Genomic DNA, 17,796 nt, shown 5'->3' on the forward strand with positions numbered 1-17,796 from the left:
CCCACTAAATGGTAAGCCTGTCTGAAAAGCCATGTTTTCAGACGTTTCCTAAATGTAACAAGATCAGAAGTGGATCTGAGGTCCAAAGGCAGGCTATTCCATACTTGAGGGACGATAACGGGAAACCTACGCCTTTGATCCTTTGATTTTTACAAGGGGGAATCGCCAAAAGGTGAAGGTATTAAGTGAAAGACATGAATAAGAAATAATCACATTAGAGGGAGAAGGCAGAAAGGAAGAGAAAGGAAAATCAAGCTAAGAAAGAGAAAAGAATCTAGAAAGCATAACAAAAAAAGGAAATATTAGCCTGGAATACTGACAGTGCGGGTAGAACAGAAGAAAAGAATGGACAAATGCTGTAGAAGACTTTGGAGCAAAGCAGAAAGAAAAATGAAAGCAGGAAAAAGGGAAGTAAAAAAAAATCCCAGTGTAATGGGTGTGGAAGCTGAGAGTGCATATTTGGTCCATTCACAACCCAACCTGGCATCATACAACAGGCTAGAGCATTTGTCTCCTTACCTGGCCGATTGACTCGCATGACTGGCCATGTCCACCACCTTTGGTGGTGGGGAGGGGCTGCGATGAGGAGGCATCGGGCTCTCCACCGGCTCATACTCTTCCACAGGCTCCTGCTTGATCTGAGTTGCAGGCATCATGGGTAGTGGTGGAGGTACGTCCACAGGTGTGGTGGGCCGCTGGGAAGGGGCAGGTCCACTGTGGGCAATTAGTGGGGCATTCCCGATGTGGACTGCTGCTGGAGAGGCCGGCTTGTGTGGTGGAGTGGCCGGCTTGTATGGTGGAGTGGCCGGCCTGTACGGTGGAGTGGTTGGCTTATAAGGTGGCGTGACCGGCTTATAAGGTGGCGTGACCGGCTTATAGGGCTGTGCAAGGGGAAGCATGGGTGGGGAGGCTCCATTATATGATGGTGGTGTAACTGCCCTGAAAGGGGGCATTGCTGATGGAGGGGTGGTGGGTTTGAAACCCGACTGGTTCATGCCTTGGTATCCAGAAGCACCTGCCACAGGCCCCAGGGTGTTGTTAGGAGCGCCTACCTTATAAGCTGGAAGAGCCTGCTGGGTGGGGCTGGGGGATGGCACTCTCTTGAAGGTGTTTGGTCCAGAGATAACAGCCACAGGCGGGGATGCTGTTTTGAAGGCTACTGGTGGTATAGGCGCTGCAGGAGTTGCAGTGGCAATCACTGTGGAAAGCGTGGCTGGAGCTGCTGTTACTGGGATTGGGATGTGGGTGCTGCCCAGAGAACCACCCGTGGCATGAGGGTGTGGCAATGGAGGATGTGGCTGCGGTGGTGGAGGCTGGTTGACGAAAGGATAGGTGCCATTCTGGACCCCACTGGAGTGGGATGGGCCAGGGTAGTGCCCTTGGCTAGGGATATTCTGATTAGTGGGTGGGGTGGCCTGGCTATAGGAGGCCTGGCTGTGGTTGCCACACTGTGGGGGGTAGGGTCGCATAGAGGACAGTGAAGGTGAGAGGGTGTAGGTGGAGGGGCTTGGTGAGGCGGTCATCAGATTGTGGTGGGGTTGGTTGCTGTACATGGGATGAGAATGCTGTTGGCTGTTCAGTCCATGCTGCCCTTCCATGGCGTGGGGGTAGCCTACGGAGGTCTGAGAAGGTCCAGTGGGGAAGGCATGGTGTTGGTGGTGTGGCTGGGATGGGCCCTGCTGAAGCTGCTGCTGAGCCTGCGGCTGTGGGTGCTGTTGCGGCTGTGGGTGCTGTTGCGGCTGTGGGTGCGGCTGTGGGTGCTGCTGCGGCTGTGGGTGCTGCTGCGGCTGCGGGTGCTGCTGGGGCTGCGGGTGCTGCTGGAGCTGTGGGTGCTGCTGGGGCTGCGGATGCTGCTGGGGCTGCGGGTGCTGCTGGGGCTGCGGGTGCTGCTGGGGCTGCGGGTGCTGCTGGGGCTGCGGGTGCTGCTGGGGCTGCTGCTGTGGGTGTTGCTGAGGCTGTGGGTGCTGCTGCGGCTGTGGGTGCTGCTGCGGCTGTGGGTGCTGCTGCAGCTGTTGCTGCGGTGGCGGTGGTGGTTGCCCGCCTGAGGGCGGGGGGCCCTGGGCATGCGAAACAGATGAGAAGTTTGGGTGGCCATTAGGGAGCAGTGGTCTGCTGTAGGATGGGCCTTGGCTCCAGACAGGGTGTGAAGGGATCGAAGGCTGAGTGTACTTTGGAGGCTGGTTGGAAACTGAGAGGCTGGTAGGAGGGTAGGCGTGACCATAGGGCGCTGTGTGACCTGGAGGAGCCTGAACGGGCGGGTACTGAGATGAAGAGCCACTCGGAGGGTAAGAATACCTCAAAGGACCAGCTACTGCTCCAGGTGTAGACTGTGGGTGGTGGTGGGCCTGGTTCCCCACTGGGATGCCCTTCTCTGGCCCAGAAGCAGGGAGGGGAGGCATGCTGGGCATCGCAGCTGGCCCTCCTTGACTCTGTGGAGGCCCTCCCGTGGCCTGCGAGGCAGGAAGGTGAGTAGATGGAATGGGCTGGCTTAGTCCTGGGGAAGTATTGAGCGGTCGGAGGGCTGGGGGAGGTGGAAGGTTAGGTGCCACATGCGGGTACGGAACAGGGGAGCTCCCATGTGGCTTCTGTGAATTCAAAGTGCCAGACAGCGAGATGGGGGTAGTGGGTGGTGGATACTTGACAGGAGGATGCTGGTCTCGCCCCTGGTCCCGCCCATGCGACATAGCCTTGCCATTCGTCTGGCCTCCAGGAAGGACACTGGCCCCATACATCTGCGGATGGGGGAGCGACTGGGGCAGTGACACTGGGGAGGTGATGTGGGAAGAAGGTAGAGGTGACGGCTGGGTCTGGAAGATTCGAGAGGCCTGGGGCTCCATTTGTCCCTGAGGCAATGGTGGCTCCCCCAGAGATGCAAAGATCCCACCCTCCTGCCGCTTAGAGCCCGGGACAGTGCCATGTTCCGCCAAAGGTGATGCCCCTAGGTGTTGGGTAGGGCACGATGACGACGATGACACAGAGGGAATGGATGAAGCGGTTGGAGGGCTCGGAGGGGAAAAAAGAGGAGGGTAGGCTTTGCAAGGTCCCTGGGAGATCACAGACGAGTCTGAGTCACTCTCGACACTGCCTGGGCTGTGGACGCTGGGCGAGGTACTGCGGTTGTCCTGGTCAATGTCCCGAGGGTCACTGCTGGCGTCGTCATTCACGCTGTGTCCGTCTAGACTGTCAACATCAGACGGGGAGCATGGTGGTGGGGGACGAGGGAGTTCCGGTGGCTGTTGCTGGACAGGATGATAAAGAAAAGGATTGTGAAAGAAGTTAGACCCTCACAGACAAAGAATGGCAAGTGGAATGCATAGTAAAACTGTCCAAATGGTTGAAAAGGAAAAAGGCCATGAAAGAGTTCTGCTGCAGGACAAAACTGCTAAATGCTCTCTTCTGATGCAGTACTGCCTGCTGCCAGAGGAGGGCAGTGAGGAGTTAGCTACATCACTATCTCAAAAGCTCCTCCCAAATCCGGGAAATGATGTCACAATTGGTCTGAAAACCTAATTACCATTAAACAAACATTGTAGAATGCACATTGTTGGCGAATGTTAGAGATGGTCGACTGGGGAAAGAACTGTTTTTTTTCTATACAAGAAGGCCCCCTTTAAATCCACAGAACAAGGGATCAGACTTCCTGAGCTAGCCCACATACCTTGACATCGTTTTCTGAGTCCTATTCACAGCACCGAAGGCTAACTACCAACCTGGTAACCCAACTGTCTGCCACAACAAGTTGCCGTGATGACTATGGCACGGCATTCTGAGAATGCACCCCTAAAAGGCCAGTCTAGTCTTGGTTCTAATTACCCTGCACTACTTGCCCTGGTTTGCATACCATTTATGTTAGCTTCTGCAAAATATGAGTTCATTTTTTAGTCTTTTTTTCATTTTATTGAGGAAATTATAAAATGTTCTTGTCCATCAGTCTCACAAATATTTGAATTGTACTCAGAACTGTACTTTCCGTCATGAATCAATCATGCATTTTACTGCTTCACTTCTAACAAAATGGGACATCAGCAACCAACTACTCTATAGCCCGTCAAAATCCAACCAAAGTATAACACCACGGGACAAACAAGGTGCTGCTATGCTTCCCCACAGAAGAGGCAACACACGTGGGGAATTATTTCGAAGTTTAATCTTCACAATAATGCAGGGAACAGCATCACCAACCTTGGCAGGCACAGATTTTTTCCTTAACTGCCACATCTGGAATCTGCAGCTCTCCCCATTCCACATGGCCTCACCAGGTTCAAAACACATCATGTTACTCCTGGGTAAGCTACAAAGGTAAGTCACACCACATCTCCCTAATCTCTACAACAGGCTTCTTTCTATTCCTAGAATGTGTTTGGAGTGTGTGAGCAAAAACACCAACTCGCCCAGGTGAGTCTTGTTTAGAGATAACATTTGCAGAAACTGCAAGGAGAATATTCAGTTCAGCATTTGAACTTGTATTAATCTTGACATGCTCCAAGGAGATCTAATATCCACCACAATCACTTTTTTCTTGACTTTAAAAATAGTACAAGGACCTATGAACTTGGGTCTTCCCGTCTTCATATGTCATGGCCTCCTTATCCACATCATACCATAGACCTTCCAAATCCATTTCCGAACACTCTATTCTTTATCATATAAGCGCTTGAACTTTTGCTGCTATGCAATTTGTTTTGGTGCACGTACCCTCACATCTAGAGTTTCACACTTCCGGGTGCCACTCAACCATGCTGGCTAGAGTTTAGTACTCGCGACCATTTAGCTCAGACATAAGAAAGGTGACTCCTGGGTTACATTGTTGGGAGCAGTACAGTGAGTCCACCAAGTTATTACTCAAATCTTCTTTAAAGACTATTCAAGAATTGTTTTTTTTTGTTTTGCACGCTATTCATTTGCTCAGCAAGACCATTTGCTTGTGGGATATAAAGTGCAGTTTTCAAATGAACAGCAGCCATCCGCTGAAGAAAACCACACATTTCATGTGAGATAAACTCATCATCATTATCAGTTACTCTGTATCTGGGCCCACCTTTGCTAGCAAATTCCTCTTTCAAGAAAGTCTTTAACTAGTCGGTTATTCACACAGCTGACACCTCTGGTGAACGCTCATTTGGAGGCACAGTCTACAGATAACAGCACATAATGTTCATTCCCATTAAGTTGATCAAATAGACCAAATATATCCAACCCGCTTTAATCTACAGCTTCTCAGGGACCACCACTGGCAAAAGCGGAGAAACCTGTGCTGTGTGAGTTTAGCCATTTCTTGCAGGAAGCACACAAATCACACAATCCTTGACTATCGCCTCCACTTGGCGATCCATTCCTGGTACGTTGCTCAATTTATCTTGGTGCGAATCTTGCCAAGGTGTCCTACATGTGCCAAACAAATGATCTTTTTTCTCAAGCTCATGGGTGGAAGCCAATGTGAGACACATTAATTCCTCACCACTTATAGGCAACTCATCTTTAACCCTCAAAAATAATTCAACTTGAGATAAACCAATGTACCCTGGCCACCCTGTGACAACAAATAGAATGACATCTCGACACACTTCTTCCTTTATCTTGTTCCTTTTTAGTATTCTGTATTGCACCTTCTTGCACCCAGCTCACCAAATGTACATCTTCATCATAACAATAATTCTCGAAGCAATCTGTTGCAAAATTCCACACATCTGGCAAATACTAAACATGTAAATGAAATTCCTCCAGAGCTTCCACCCAACGCTTATGGCATTGAGTACTTTTTCACCATCCTTTAGTGAGAATATTTGTATCAGGGGCCCTGGCCTCACAACAAATGGAAGACCCCATAAAAAGAATTTAAAATGCTGGATAGCCCAAACAGATGCTAAAGTCGCTCTCTCAGTCACTAAATAGTACTCCCTGGCCCCATTAGGAGAGCATGATGCATCAAGGTCTCTTAATGGGTCCATCTTTCTTCACACTCAACCCACTTAGTCAAGCCAGCACTTAGGCCTCTTAATCTTTCATTCGTGGTTAAGATGGTATTCTTCTGCACATCAAAATGACCAAGAGTAGGCATTTTTCCAATCTTTTTTGATGGTATTAAAAGCAGTTTCACAGTCTAGTGACCACACAAACTTTGAGCTCTTCCTGATGAAAGATCATAACGGTGATACTATGCTGGAAAAATTGACAAAACTTCTATTAATTTTGCCAATCCCCAAAAGTGATCTCACCCGATCTTTATCAAGAGGGACTGGTGCCTTTAATATACTGTCTGCCCATTCTAACTGAGGTTTGACTCCTCCTCTTGAGATGGTATCACACAAATGCTTCACTGAACTCAAAAACTTGCATTTACCCTCTTTTAACCATCAGAGCACTATCAGCTAGATGTGTTAAAAGGTATCAAAAAACCCTACCATGATCATCATTATCTTTCCCACAGACCACAATGTCATCTTTGAAATACAACACCTGAGAGACCCCTCCCAAAACTCTTTTGATGACAAGGTGGAAGGAAGCGGAGGCCGAGGCTTACCCACAGGGCATACGCTGAAACCATGAGCCCCCAATGCGGTCACAAACATGTTAGGTGCCATAGGCCTGCATGCAAGGGACACGATACGCAGACAACAGGTCCATAATAATGAAAATGTTAGCTTCAGATAAACTTCCTAAGGTGTCCAAAATATTTGGAAAGGTTTAGTGGGCAGCCCATATGCATTCCTAAGATCCTGGAGGTTGACACATTTTTGAATGTTTACCTCCATCCTTAGCCATCAGAACAACAGGTGCAAGGCATTCTAAAGACTCAATTTCTTCAACATCATTCTTTATCATCTTTTAACAGTCTCATCATCAATTAGGCAACCCTTCTCACTTTATGGACACTAGGTTTAGCATTACACATCAAAATGAGTTTGTGTTCAAACCCTTTCAATACGCCCAGTTCAAAATTAAACACATTAGGAAATCCACTACAAATATCATCACATTCTCCCACATCAGCAACAATCAGGACTTGTTCTGGGGCATTGGGACTGAGGATTACGCCCATAACTCTCTGGTGACGCCGCCCTAATAAATGATCACCTGGCTTGTTCACGTAAACGTTACACCTACTTTCTCTGTCTTGGAATTTGATTTTCATGACTACATCACTGTTCATCTACCAAGCTTGGACATAGCTGGTGCAGCAGTAGCAGCAACATAATCGGTATTTCTAAAGCTCAAGTTCAGAGAATATTGGTGCTAAATAAACTAGACTCCATTGCACGCATTGTAACAACTCAGTTTTTATTGATTTTTAAATTTTAAGGGTTTTTTATAGCGCTGGCAAGACCCGAAGGAATCGGAGCGCTTTACAATCTTTTGTCATGTAGCAATCGAATAAAAGTAAAACAATAGTAAACACACTGATTCGTGACAAATCCTGTTCAGGGAGAGGGGACAAAGGAGCGAGTCAAAAGGTAGGTGATGTAAAAGTCGTGTGATCGACGTGACTATATACTCCAATGTGCAAGAATCTGCGTTAGGTGGCAGCTATCCCTTCGGAAGAGTTTGGTAGAGGTCTTTGAGCTGGCTTTTGAATTTTATGAGAGAGGGGTCTGTCCTGATATGGACTGGGATGGCGTACTCCAATGGGCAAGATTGTGCGTTAGGTGGCAGCTATCCCCTCGGAAGAGTTCTGTTGATGTAGAGTTCTTTAAGCTGGATTTTGAATTTCATGAAGGAGGGGTTTGTCCTGATATGGAATGGGTTGGCGTTTCAAATGTTGGGTGTATTACAAGAGAAGGAGTGTGATAAAGTTTTTTGTTTGCGAGTTTTCGGAGGGATGAGAAGTAGAGTGTTAGCACTCCTGAGATTCCTTGTCTGACCAGCCTTGTTGAGTTTGGAGGCCAGGTAGGCAGGTTTGCCAGTGTGCAGAGCTTTGTGTGTGAGACAGGCAGTTCTGAAGCTTGCACGCATTTCCATTGGGAGCCATTTTAGCTCCCTGAGAGCGGGAGAGATGTGTTCGTATTCCTTTACTCCAGTGACCATCCTGGCTGCTGCATTTAGAGCTGATGGGAGGGGAGCTAAGTTAGATTTTGCAGGGCCTGTGAGAGTTGCATTCCCGTAATCCAATCTGGTCAGAACCAGGGATTGTGTGGCCTGTTTAAGGTCATCGGGGGGTGCTGAAAGGATTTATTTTGTTGAGTAGTTTTATGTTGAGGAAAGAGCTCCTTGCGGTGTTCTTGATATGTTTGACCATGTCTAAGTTTGGGTCCAGAGTGATTCCCAGTGATTTTACAGAGTCGCCGGGATGAGATTGCAGTTGAGAGCATCAATGGTTTTTAGCCATTCTGTGATTTGGGGGTCTGCTCTTTGTTGAATACGAGAAGGATTTCAGTCTTGTCTTGGTTTAGTTTCAGGTGGTTGAGGGATAGCCAGTATTGGACTTCTCCTAAAGTGTTGTTTAGTCTCTGAATGTCACCAATGGAGGAAGTATCTAGGTAGATCTGTGTATCGTCTGCATAGAGGTGGAAGGGGATGTTGACTTTTTTGAGTATGGTGATGAGGGTCTCTATGTAGATGTTGAACAGTGATGTGGAGAGAACTGATCCTTGGGGGACGCCCCTGCTTATGGGGAGTAGGTCAGACGTGAAGTTCTTAATTTTTATTCTTTGGGAGCGGTTCTGCTGAAAGGAGGTAAACCACTGTAAGACCAACTCTTCCACTCCAATCCTACTCGGAGTACATTAATGAGCAGTTTGTGGTCTACCGTGTCGAAAGCTGCCGATAGATCCAGGAGTATGAGCAGACAGGATCGGCCCGTATTGAGTGATTTGTGAACATCATCTATGACATTCAGTATCGCTGTCTCTGTGCTGCAAACTTTTCTGAAGCCCGATTGCTGGGGGTCTAGAAGGGTGTTGCTGTCCATGTGTTGGGTAAGTTGAAGGAGAACACATCTTTCTAGGATTTTGGCTAAGAATTGGAGATTGGATACAGGTCTGAAGCTATTGAGTTTGTTAGGGTCAGAGCCCGTTTTTTTTAGTAGTGGCGTGACTTGGCCAATTTTGAGACAGTCTGGCATGTTTCCAGTTGACAGGGAGCTATTTATAATCTTGGTCCAGAGCGGGGCTAGGGTGTGTTTGAGCTTTTTAGCCAGTTGGGCAGGGATAGGGTCAGCAATGTGTGACGAGGAATTGGATCTGGTAATCATTTTGATGATTTCTGCTTCAGAGATGGGGTTGAACGAATTCCAGTTGGTAGGGGTGTGCCTGGGTGGGTTGTTTCCTTCTTTGCCTAGGGGCGGGCTTTTGCTGGGTGGATGGAGGTGGTCATCCAGGGGAGTTCAATCTTGGTGATTTTATCGTTAAAGAAATTGGCAAAGTTGTCACATAGGTCTTTGGAAGCATGCACTGAGGTTGAGGGGGGCTTGGATGTTTGTTGTCTAATGAGATTGGAATGTCAGTAGGATGGAAGGCTTAGTAGAACAGCCTAGATGAGAACTTGTGTGCTTGGGGTCAACAGGGATTCTTGCAGTGGGTTAATTAATTCACTGAGCCACCAGACCCGGTGAAGCTTCTCAGCTGCAGCTTCAAATTACACGGAGTATAATTTTACTGGCTGCCTTTAGGTGGGAGATCTTCTTTTGAACATCAGTTCAAATTTTCTGCTAAACAGAGACAACGCAAGAGATCAGGACGGCACAATAACAAGCTGAAACTGTCTCTGGCTCGATCTACATCTTATTTTTCCACTCCAAGCGAGAATCTGATCGCTACTTGCCCCACCCGTATCCATATGGACAGGAAAAACATTTCTTTGCTCATTTAGCACCTTTACCCACTTTATGCCATTAGAAAACAGGATCTAATAAATCAACTGCACATGAGTAAGCAGAAGTAGTGGCTTCTGGCTCTGCCATTTGAGAGTTCAGTTTGTTCTTTCTTCTGAATGTGTACACAAGCAGAAGCATTTGCTGGTTTCTTAAGGACCGCTTCGAAATCCTGCCACTAGGAGGCAGAGCCTGACCACCGGACAAGCAGAAGCAATTGTTACGTTTTGTAACCAATGAGACTGCCTCTTACAAGAGGGAAGGCTGGATTTTCACTTCTAAAAGGAAAAGCGGATGTAATTCTGGATTCATTTTCATGGCAGAAGGGGCATGACTGGTCTTCCTTTCGTCCAAATACAGTTGGTGTATCAACAGGAAAGCGAAAAAGAGCGGTAATAGGAGAACTCAAAGACTTTGTAGCATAAGTCTTCAGAAGAAATGGGTTTATAAAAACAGGGCCCTATCGCACAGAAGACCGAAGAGTTACTGATGTAAAAGAAGAACAACAAAAAGTGTCAGGGCTGTTTAACTAGAACCTTGCAGGGCAGCCGAGTGACCACGTCAAAGGTGGTTGGAAAGGCAGCTCCTCGCGGGTCACATGAGTCTGCTGGGGGCACTTATATTTCACGCAGCCACTCAGCAAACAAAGAGGGAGCTTGTTTTTGAAAAACAAAAATAAATAATGTTACTGAAATCTTGGGAGTTCTTCCCCGGCGTGGGCGAGTCATTTTTATTTTTTCAATGTTCAAGACCATCATGATCTTTTTGGCAGGTCTGAACAGGAAACAAATGTACGTCAGAACAGACACCCTAAATATTGCGATCCATCGGAGGTACTTGGGTCGAAGGCCTGATGTCCGTTGAGTCCTACAAATCTGAGATGGTGGGCATGCACAAGGGCTTTAAGAGGTTACGGACGAAATCACACAAGGGTTCCACCTACAGCAACTCTCACTTGGAAGAAAAGTCTACAAAAACAAAGACACTTATGAACGCAGCCACTAGAAGGTGGAACTGTGCAAAGCACGTGTATCTAGAAGAGATTTCATGCTGCAAAGCATGATGGCTCGCCCGACTCCAAATTACAGTGGGCAGACAGCCACTTTGGTGGGCAGAAACGTGGTGGAGTACTCTTTCCAACAAACAGTAAATGACTCTTAAAATGTTCACTCATTCATCCGTTGTTTCCACTTGGTACCAACTAGAGGGCAGAAAACACCAGTTTGTCTAGGCCTGCCCAAACAGAAGCAGATGTTGATTACTTGAGCAGCCTCCTGCTCTCCAGCAGTCTAGGCTTTTGTCTAAGCAGGAGGACAACCTTATTTAAGTGCCATTCCCACTGGGAGACCAGAGTTTAGACTTTTCCCTGCCAGAGCCGGACAGCAACAGGTATTGATCTGTCTGATGACCATACACACTTTCTACCAAAAGAGCAGTTTCCCACTGTGTCTCAGAAAGGACACGCAAGCTGTCAAACGCTGTCAAAGTAGTATCTGCCACAACTTCTTCCAGGAAGAGGTTAGAATATTACATTTTACCATATACCTACCCTTCTATCTCTCAGAGTTTGAGCCCTTTTTGGGTGCGGTCTACCAAGGTGTCAGCAATTTGTCTATCCCGCAGGTAGGCTTTGGTGGCGACTGTCCTGCCTCACGAGTGGGGGTGGGACACAGTGGCAGCTTCTGCATTCAAAGCACAGATGCTATACGTCACAATAAACCCACCTCTGTCTTGTTTTTCTTTGGGGGTTTGGACCCCTCCCCTTCACTCTCTGAGGTGTCCTTCTGACGGTCGCGCTTGTTATTCTTGCAGGCAGAAGGGTCCTCAGGTCTCCCTTTCTGCAAGAGATGGAAAAAGGACAGAAAGACGTCAGTGGGAAGGCGCAGAAGGGGGAGGAGTGTGCGAGGAAGAGCACTTTATTGGATCCAAGGACAACAAGCAGGAGAAACAGGCAGAAGAGAGAAAAGGAGTTTGGGGGCAAGAGACATGCCAGAGGCAGTTAGACATACAGACCACAAACACAGTTTAGAAATACACTGACAAGCGGTCACAAACTGAACTGCACTGTAGAATTACACTTAAGAACTATGTTATACTCACTTACAAAAACATATTTTTAAAATCTACACATAGAAGTACATTCAGATTTTACCTAACAGTACTAGCAAATTATATTTTGTTTTCCACCCTGGAGACACCATTGCTGATTTGACCTCTACATTGAGGTAAATTGTAATTTTAAAAACATGCTGGGAAACAAAATGGAGTCGTTTTGCAGCTTGAAGAATTTCCTGGATTCACATGCTGAGAATTATTCCGACTAGTGGTTGGGTCTGGATTTCTCCAGTCTACTATTAGTCCTTCTTCTCTTTCTTTTTTGGTGTTGAGCGCAGACTATCCCACTATTTGGTGTATAACCCAGCCTCCCCTGACGTCAGATGCCCTTCCCAGAAGCTTCCACGTGTTGTCGCCATCTTCAGATTCTTTTTTTTTCTTTTGCTCCTCCATCTTTTGGGGAGTTGGGTGTATCGCCAGTGAATCCACAAAATTCTTCAAGCTGCAAAACTACTCCTACAGGTAAGAAACCAATTTGTTTTGCAGCTTGAATCTCTTCTGGATTCACATGTTGTGCATTAATTTTGAAGCAGTTTTTATTCTTGAAGAGGTTAGGTTGAAGATTAGCTTGAGTTAGTGAATAGATGTTTCAATACCTTTTGTCCCACTTGAGCTTCCTTGTTCATTTACATGTCTATACAATAATGTTTCATGAACGTGTGCACCGAGGACTAAGAAGCTGCCAAGCACATATCCTGCAATGGAATATTTGCTAGAAAGGCACATATCCTGCAATGGAATATTTGCTAGAAAGGCACATATCCTGCAATGGAATATTTGCTAGAAAGGCACATATCATGCAGTGGAATATTTGCTCGAAAGGCACATATCCTGCAATGGAATATTTGCTAGAAAGGCACATATCCTGCAATGGAATACTTGCTAGAAAGGCACATATCCTGCAATGGAATATTTGCTAGAAAGGCACATATCCTGCAGTGGAATATTTGCTAGAAAGGCACATATCCTGCAGTGGAATATTTGCTAGAAAGGCACATATCCTGCAGTGGAATATTTGCTAGAAAGGCACATATCCTGCAATGGAATATTTGCTAGAAAGGCGCATATCCTGCAAAGGAATATTTGCTAGAAAGGCGCATATCCTGCAATGGAATATTTGCTAGAAAGGCGCATATCCTGCAGTGGAATATTTGCTAGAAAGGCACATATCCTGCAGTGGAATATTTGCTAGAAAGGCACATATCCTGCAATGGAATATTTGCTAGAAAGGCACATATCCTGCAATGGAATATTTGCTAGAAAGGCACATATCCTGCAGTGGAATATTTGCTAGAAAGGCACATATCCTGCAGTGGAATATTTGCTAGAAAGGCGCATATCCTGCAGTGGAATATTTGCTAGAAAGGCGCATATCCTGCAATGGAATATTTGCTAGAAAGGCGCATATCCTGCAATGGAATATTTGCTAGAAAGGCGCATATCCTGCAATGGAATATTTGCTAGAAAGGCGCATATCCTGCAATGGAATATTTGCTAGAAAGGCACATATCCTGCAGTGGAATATTTGCTAGAAAGGCACATATCCTGCAGTGGAATATTTGCTAGAAAGGCACATATCCTGCAATGGAATATTTGCTAGAAAGGCACATATCCTGCAATGGAATATTTGCTAGAAAGGCTATTGTTGCTCCTTTCTGCGTGTAGAATGTGCCATTGGGTTGGTTTGTAGTTGTATACCCACAACTGTGTGACACATTTGGATCGTTTCAATAATCCATCTAGAGATTGTACCCTTTGTCACTGGTTTCCCAATGCTGTTATCTGCAAATGACACAAATACTTGCTCTGCTTTCCAGGTTGTTTTTGTTTTTTCTATATAGTACGATTGCCCTTCTTGATCCAGTGTGTGGAATGCTCTTTCCGCTTGGTTCTTAGAAAAACGTTTGAATTTATTGGTTTATGTAGAAATTCATTACCCAGGGTAGGAATTGTGGATCGGTCTTCATGACTATTCTGTCCCTGTATATTTGACAATATGGCACTTGGATCGTAAGTGCCTGTAATTCAATTACTCGGCGAATAAATGTAATTGCAATAAGGAATGCTGTCTACAAAGTGATCATTTTTAGAAAGGCCTTGAGTAAGGGTTAAAAGGGTTTCCTCATTAGCTATGTTTTTTTTTTTTCCCATTAATTATTTTTATTTGCATTTCCAACACAGAACATAATAAGCATGTCACATTGAATCGTCCACCACCTAGTACCCTACCACCACCCACCGCCCCCCTCCCCCAGCATAGCGCCCGATACCTCGATAGATTGATATAGAAGCACCCACCATCCATGGAGGCCTCTAGCTGCCTCCAAGTCGTTCCCATATGCAAGAAGGCTGTCAGCACAGCCCTTTCCACCTCCTCAGAGCCCCCCATCCAGGCCGTGATACCTCATTAGCTATGTTAATACCAGATTTAAGTTCCATGTAGGGGCAGCCACCCTTCTAGGTGGTGCTATCCGTTTTACAGGTGCTTTGAAGAAACTTACCTACATGACCTCTTATGTAGGCCACTATTACTGCTAAATGTACCGTTAGTGAGGCACACGTTAGTTAGACATCTAGTAGGGGTGTGAGGTACTTTAGGCCTGCAGCATCCTTAGTATTTTCCTTTAATAGGCCCAGTTTTGGTCACCACCTCGAGTATCTTTCCCATTAAGCTATGTAGCACTTTCTTGTTGTTGGCGTACTTTCTTCGCTGAGAATCACTTTTGTGGTTTCTGGTAGACCTCGACGTCCAAACTCAAAGTCTTCAAGAGCCATGCTTCTAAACTCAAAGGTTCTAGTTCTGGATGAAGAACTCTCCCCCCTTGCATAGATAGCAGGTCTTGTTGCCTCGATAATCTCTGAATGTTGTTCTGCGCTAATTCTATTGGGTCTGAGAACCAAGTTTGGCTTGCCCATAGTGGAGCAATACGCATTAACTTCATTTTGGACTGTTTGCATTTGTTTATTACCTTGTATAACAGAATCTGGGTGAAAAAGGTTAGCAAATGTTCCCGAACTGTCGATCAACACTGCATTCCCTAGGGCGTGGTGGTGTGGTTGTCTGGACACAACAAACTGGCATTTTGCGTTCTCTGGAGTTGCAAATAGATTTATTTCTGATGTTCTCTTGATATGTTGTACCGCTTCCTGTTCTGTCCATATTCCTCTGAGCTGGAGTCTGCACATATGGGCTCTTCAACCCATATGCGAGGCACCTGTGGTGATGGTCATTGTGGGAGTTGGGTGTGTAAATTGTCTAATAACCACTGTTAAATATGACCTGTTCCACCATGCCATCCCTTGCTGTACTTTTTGTGTAATAACCAGTATTTTCCCAACTATCCTCACTGTCAGACACCGACAGCTCTGGTAGAGATGAGTTTCTTGAAGTATTGTTACTATCCTTTTCTCACAAGGAAAAGCTTTTGCTTGTAATTCTTGCTCCCCAAAAATAATTATTCTTGTTCTGGCGATTACTTTTCTCTTTATTGAAAACCACAGACGGAAAAGTGGTGATATGACCTTTAATTTTTTTCTCTCTTGCATTTGTTTAGAGAGTTAGTTATACCAGCCAGGCATCTAAATAAGGATATATGTGTATTCCTTGCCCCACTGTTGCTAGGCACTTTGTAAACACCGTTGATGTGATTTTATTCTGAAGGCCAATACTTTGAAGTGATAGTGTGTCTTGTTCACCACAAAACACAAATTTCTTTTGTGTCTGTGCTTCATTGGGATGAGTAAGTAAGCATCTTTGAGATCACCATATAGTCCCCTTGTTTTACCTGAGGTATGACATCTTACAAAGTTGCCATCTTGAATTCTTGGATATTTATGAACTTGTTTATAAAGTGGATGTCCAGTATAGGAGGTAGTGTTCCATCCTGCTTTGGAATTTGAAAATATGTTAATTAGTTTCCCTGATGAACAAATTACTGACCTTCGGTAATGTCTTATCTGGTAGAGACTCAATTAGTTGCAGATTCCTTTCCTTAGAATTATCCCCAGACGTCAGACTGGATCCGAATATTTTTCGTGAGCAGTACCTCTGCACGCCAGTAGGTGGCGCCATCCAGCTCCGCTTGGCATCCACACAGGAAGTGAGGTTGCGGTGCCTGTATAGGTGCCACCGACGCACGCTGACGTCAATTATTTTCACAACTTTCCATGTCAGAAACACGGAGTCACTAACCACTGGTGTGGAAAACTAGGGCCCTGAAAGGGAAAAGCCTTGTCCCTAGAAATCAGTTTGCAGAGCAGGGAGTATGGGTGGGTCGGTAAGGAATCTGCAGCTAGATAGAGTCTCTAACAGATAAAGCATTACCAGAGATGAGGAACTTGTTCATCTGAAAGAAACTTCTAGGCGCTGATTTTTTACCTTAGAATAGATACCCAAGCAATACCTCCCCGGAGGGGGGTCTGTGAACCAATTCCACGCAAGGAAGTCCTGCAGGACCGAAAGGGAAAAGTGCCCATCCCTACAGACCTGACTGTCCAGGCAGTAGTATTTGGTAAATGTGTGCAGGGAAGCCCACGTTACTGCCTAGCAGATGTCCAGGACTGGAACTCAGCCGAGCTTACGCAGTAGTGGCAGCTTTAGTTCTGGTGAAAAAAGTACACAAACCCTGAGGGAGTTGCTTTTTAGCCAATGCATAGCAGATTTTGATACAGAGTAAGATCCATCGTCAAATGGTCCTCTTCTGCACTGCCTATCCTTTCTTCACTCCTACATACCCCACGAAGAGTTGGTTGTCCACCAGGAACTCTTTCATGCAGACAAGGTAGAGCAACAACGCTCTATTTGGGTCCAGATGGTGATGTCACTCCTCTTCCTTGGAGGGAGGAGGTGGAGCATAAAAGGTAGGCAGAGTGATGGTTTGGCCTCTGTGAAATGGAGTGACCACTGTCTGAAGAAAAAAGCTCATGTACGAAGCAGAAGTTTGTCTGGCTAGATTTAAGATAAGGAGACTTGGATGACAAGGCCTGAAGCTCACTGACCCTCCGGGCAGATATTACCACCAGGAAGGCCGTCTTGCTGGTTAAGAGTCTGAGAAGACAGTTATGCAAGGGCTCAATAGGAGCACACATCAGTAATGTCAGGACCAGATTAAGGTCCCACTGAGGCATAACAAAAGGAGTGGAAGGAAATTTACACTGCAAACCTTTTAAAAAAAACCTATGTACAATAGGGGATTGGAAAAGGGAAGTCGGTCAGGCAACCGAATAAAAGCAGAGATGGCTGAAAGATATCCCTTAACAGTGCCCAGAGCACAGCCCCTCTGGGCAAGGGATAGAACGAACAGCAGAACCTGTGATGGGGGGGGCTGGGGAGTAAGGGGATCAATGTGTCTTTCTGCGCAACAGGTCACAAATTTTGCCCAATGGCAGGCGTAATAATCTTGGTAGAGAGATGCATGGCTGCCAAGATAACGTTACAGACTTCCGGTGGAAGGTCAAAAACGGTCAACTGTCGCCGCTCAATCTCCAAGCAAGAAGAGTTTGAGTGGAGATCCCTCCCCAGCTGCTGCGGCAGAAGATCATTCTGAAGGGGCAGCCTGATCAGAGGACCGATGCCCAGGCTCAACAGCTCAGGATGCCAGACTGTGAGAAAGTGGGTTTTTGTTGCAGTAAACCCCCCCCCTTTTTAATTTTTTGTTGCCAGACTACTGATGCTCTTTGACTTGGTGTGCCCTGGGCTCCTGCCAATCGGGTGCCCAGGGCCTGTGTTCCTTCCCTAAAAACTGCCTAACAGCCAAAACCCAATTGGCATCTCTGGCCACATGCCAGCCCCTGGTAAATGGTACACTAGGTACCCAGGGCCTTGTGACCAGAGAATGCCCCTAAGGGCAGCAGCACTTATTGTGCCACCCTTAGAG

General features: G+C 46.3%; 1 protein-coding gene across 5 annotated transcripts in view; it reads right to left on the reverse strand.

Annotated features, from left to right (window-relative positions):
- The window catches only part of ATN1 (atrophin 1), a 206,966-nt gene that overhangs the window by 112,875 nt on the left and 76,295 nt on the right, over nucleotides 1-17,796 (reverse strand). For all 5 annotated transcript variants that reach the window (XR_014966892.1, XR_014966893.1, XR_014966891.1 and 2 more), the window contains exons 4-5: nucleotides 11,530-11,643; nucleotides 520-3,239 (exon numbers count right to left, since the gene is read on the reverse strand). Coding sequence is in view for 2 of the 5 variants with exons in the window: in XM_085619841.1 (XP_085475967.1) it covers nucleotides 520-3,239; nucleotides 11,530-11,643 (2,834 nt within the window). In the remaining 3 variants the exon portion in view is untranslated. The remainder of the gene's footprint in view (nucleotides 1-519; nucleotides 3,240-11,529; nucleotides 11,644-17,796) is intronic.

The sequence above is a fragment of the Triturus cristatus genome, chromosome 7, assembly GCF_964204655.1.
Source record: "Triturus cristatus chromosome 7, aTriCri1.1, whole genome shotgun sequence".
Lineage (NCBI taxonomy): Eukaryota > Metazoa > Chordata > Amphibia > Caudata > Salamandridae > Triturus > Triturus cristatus.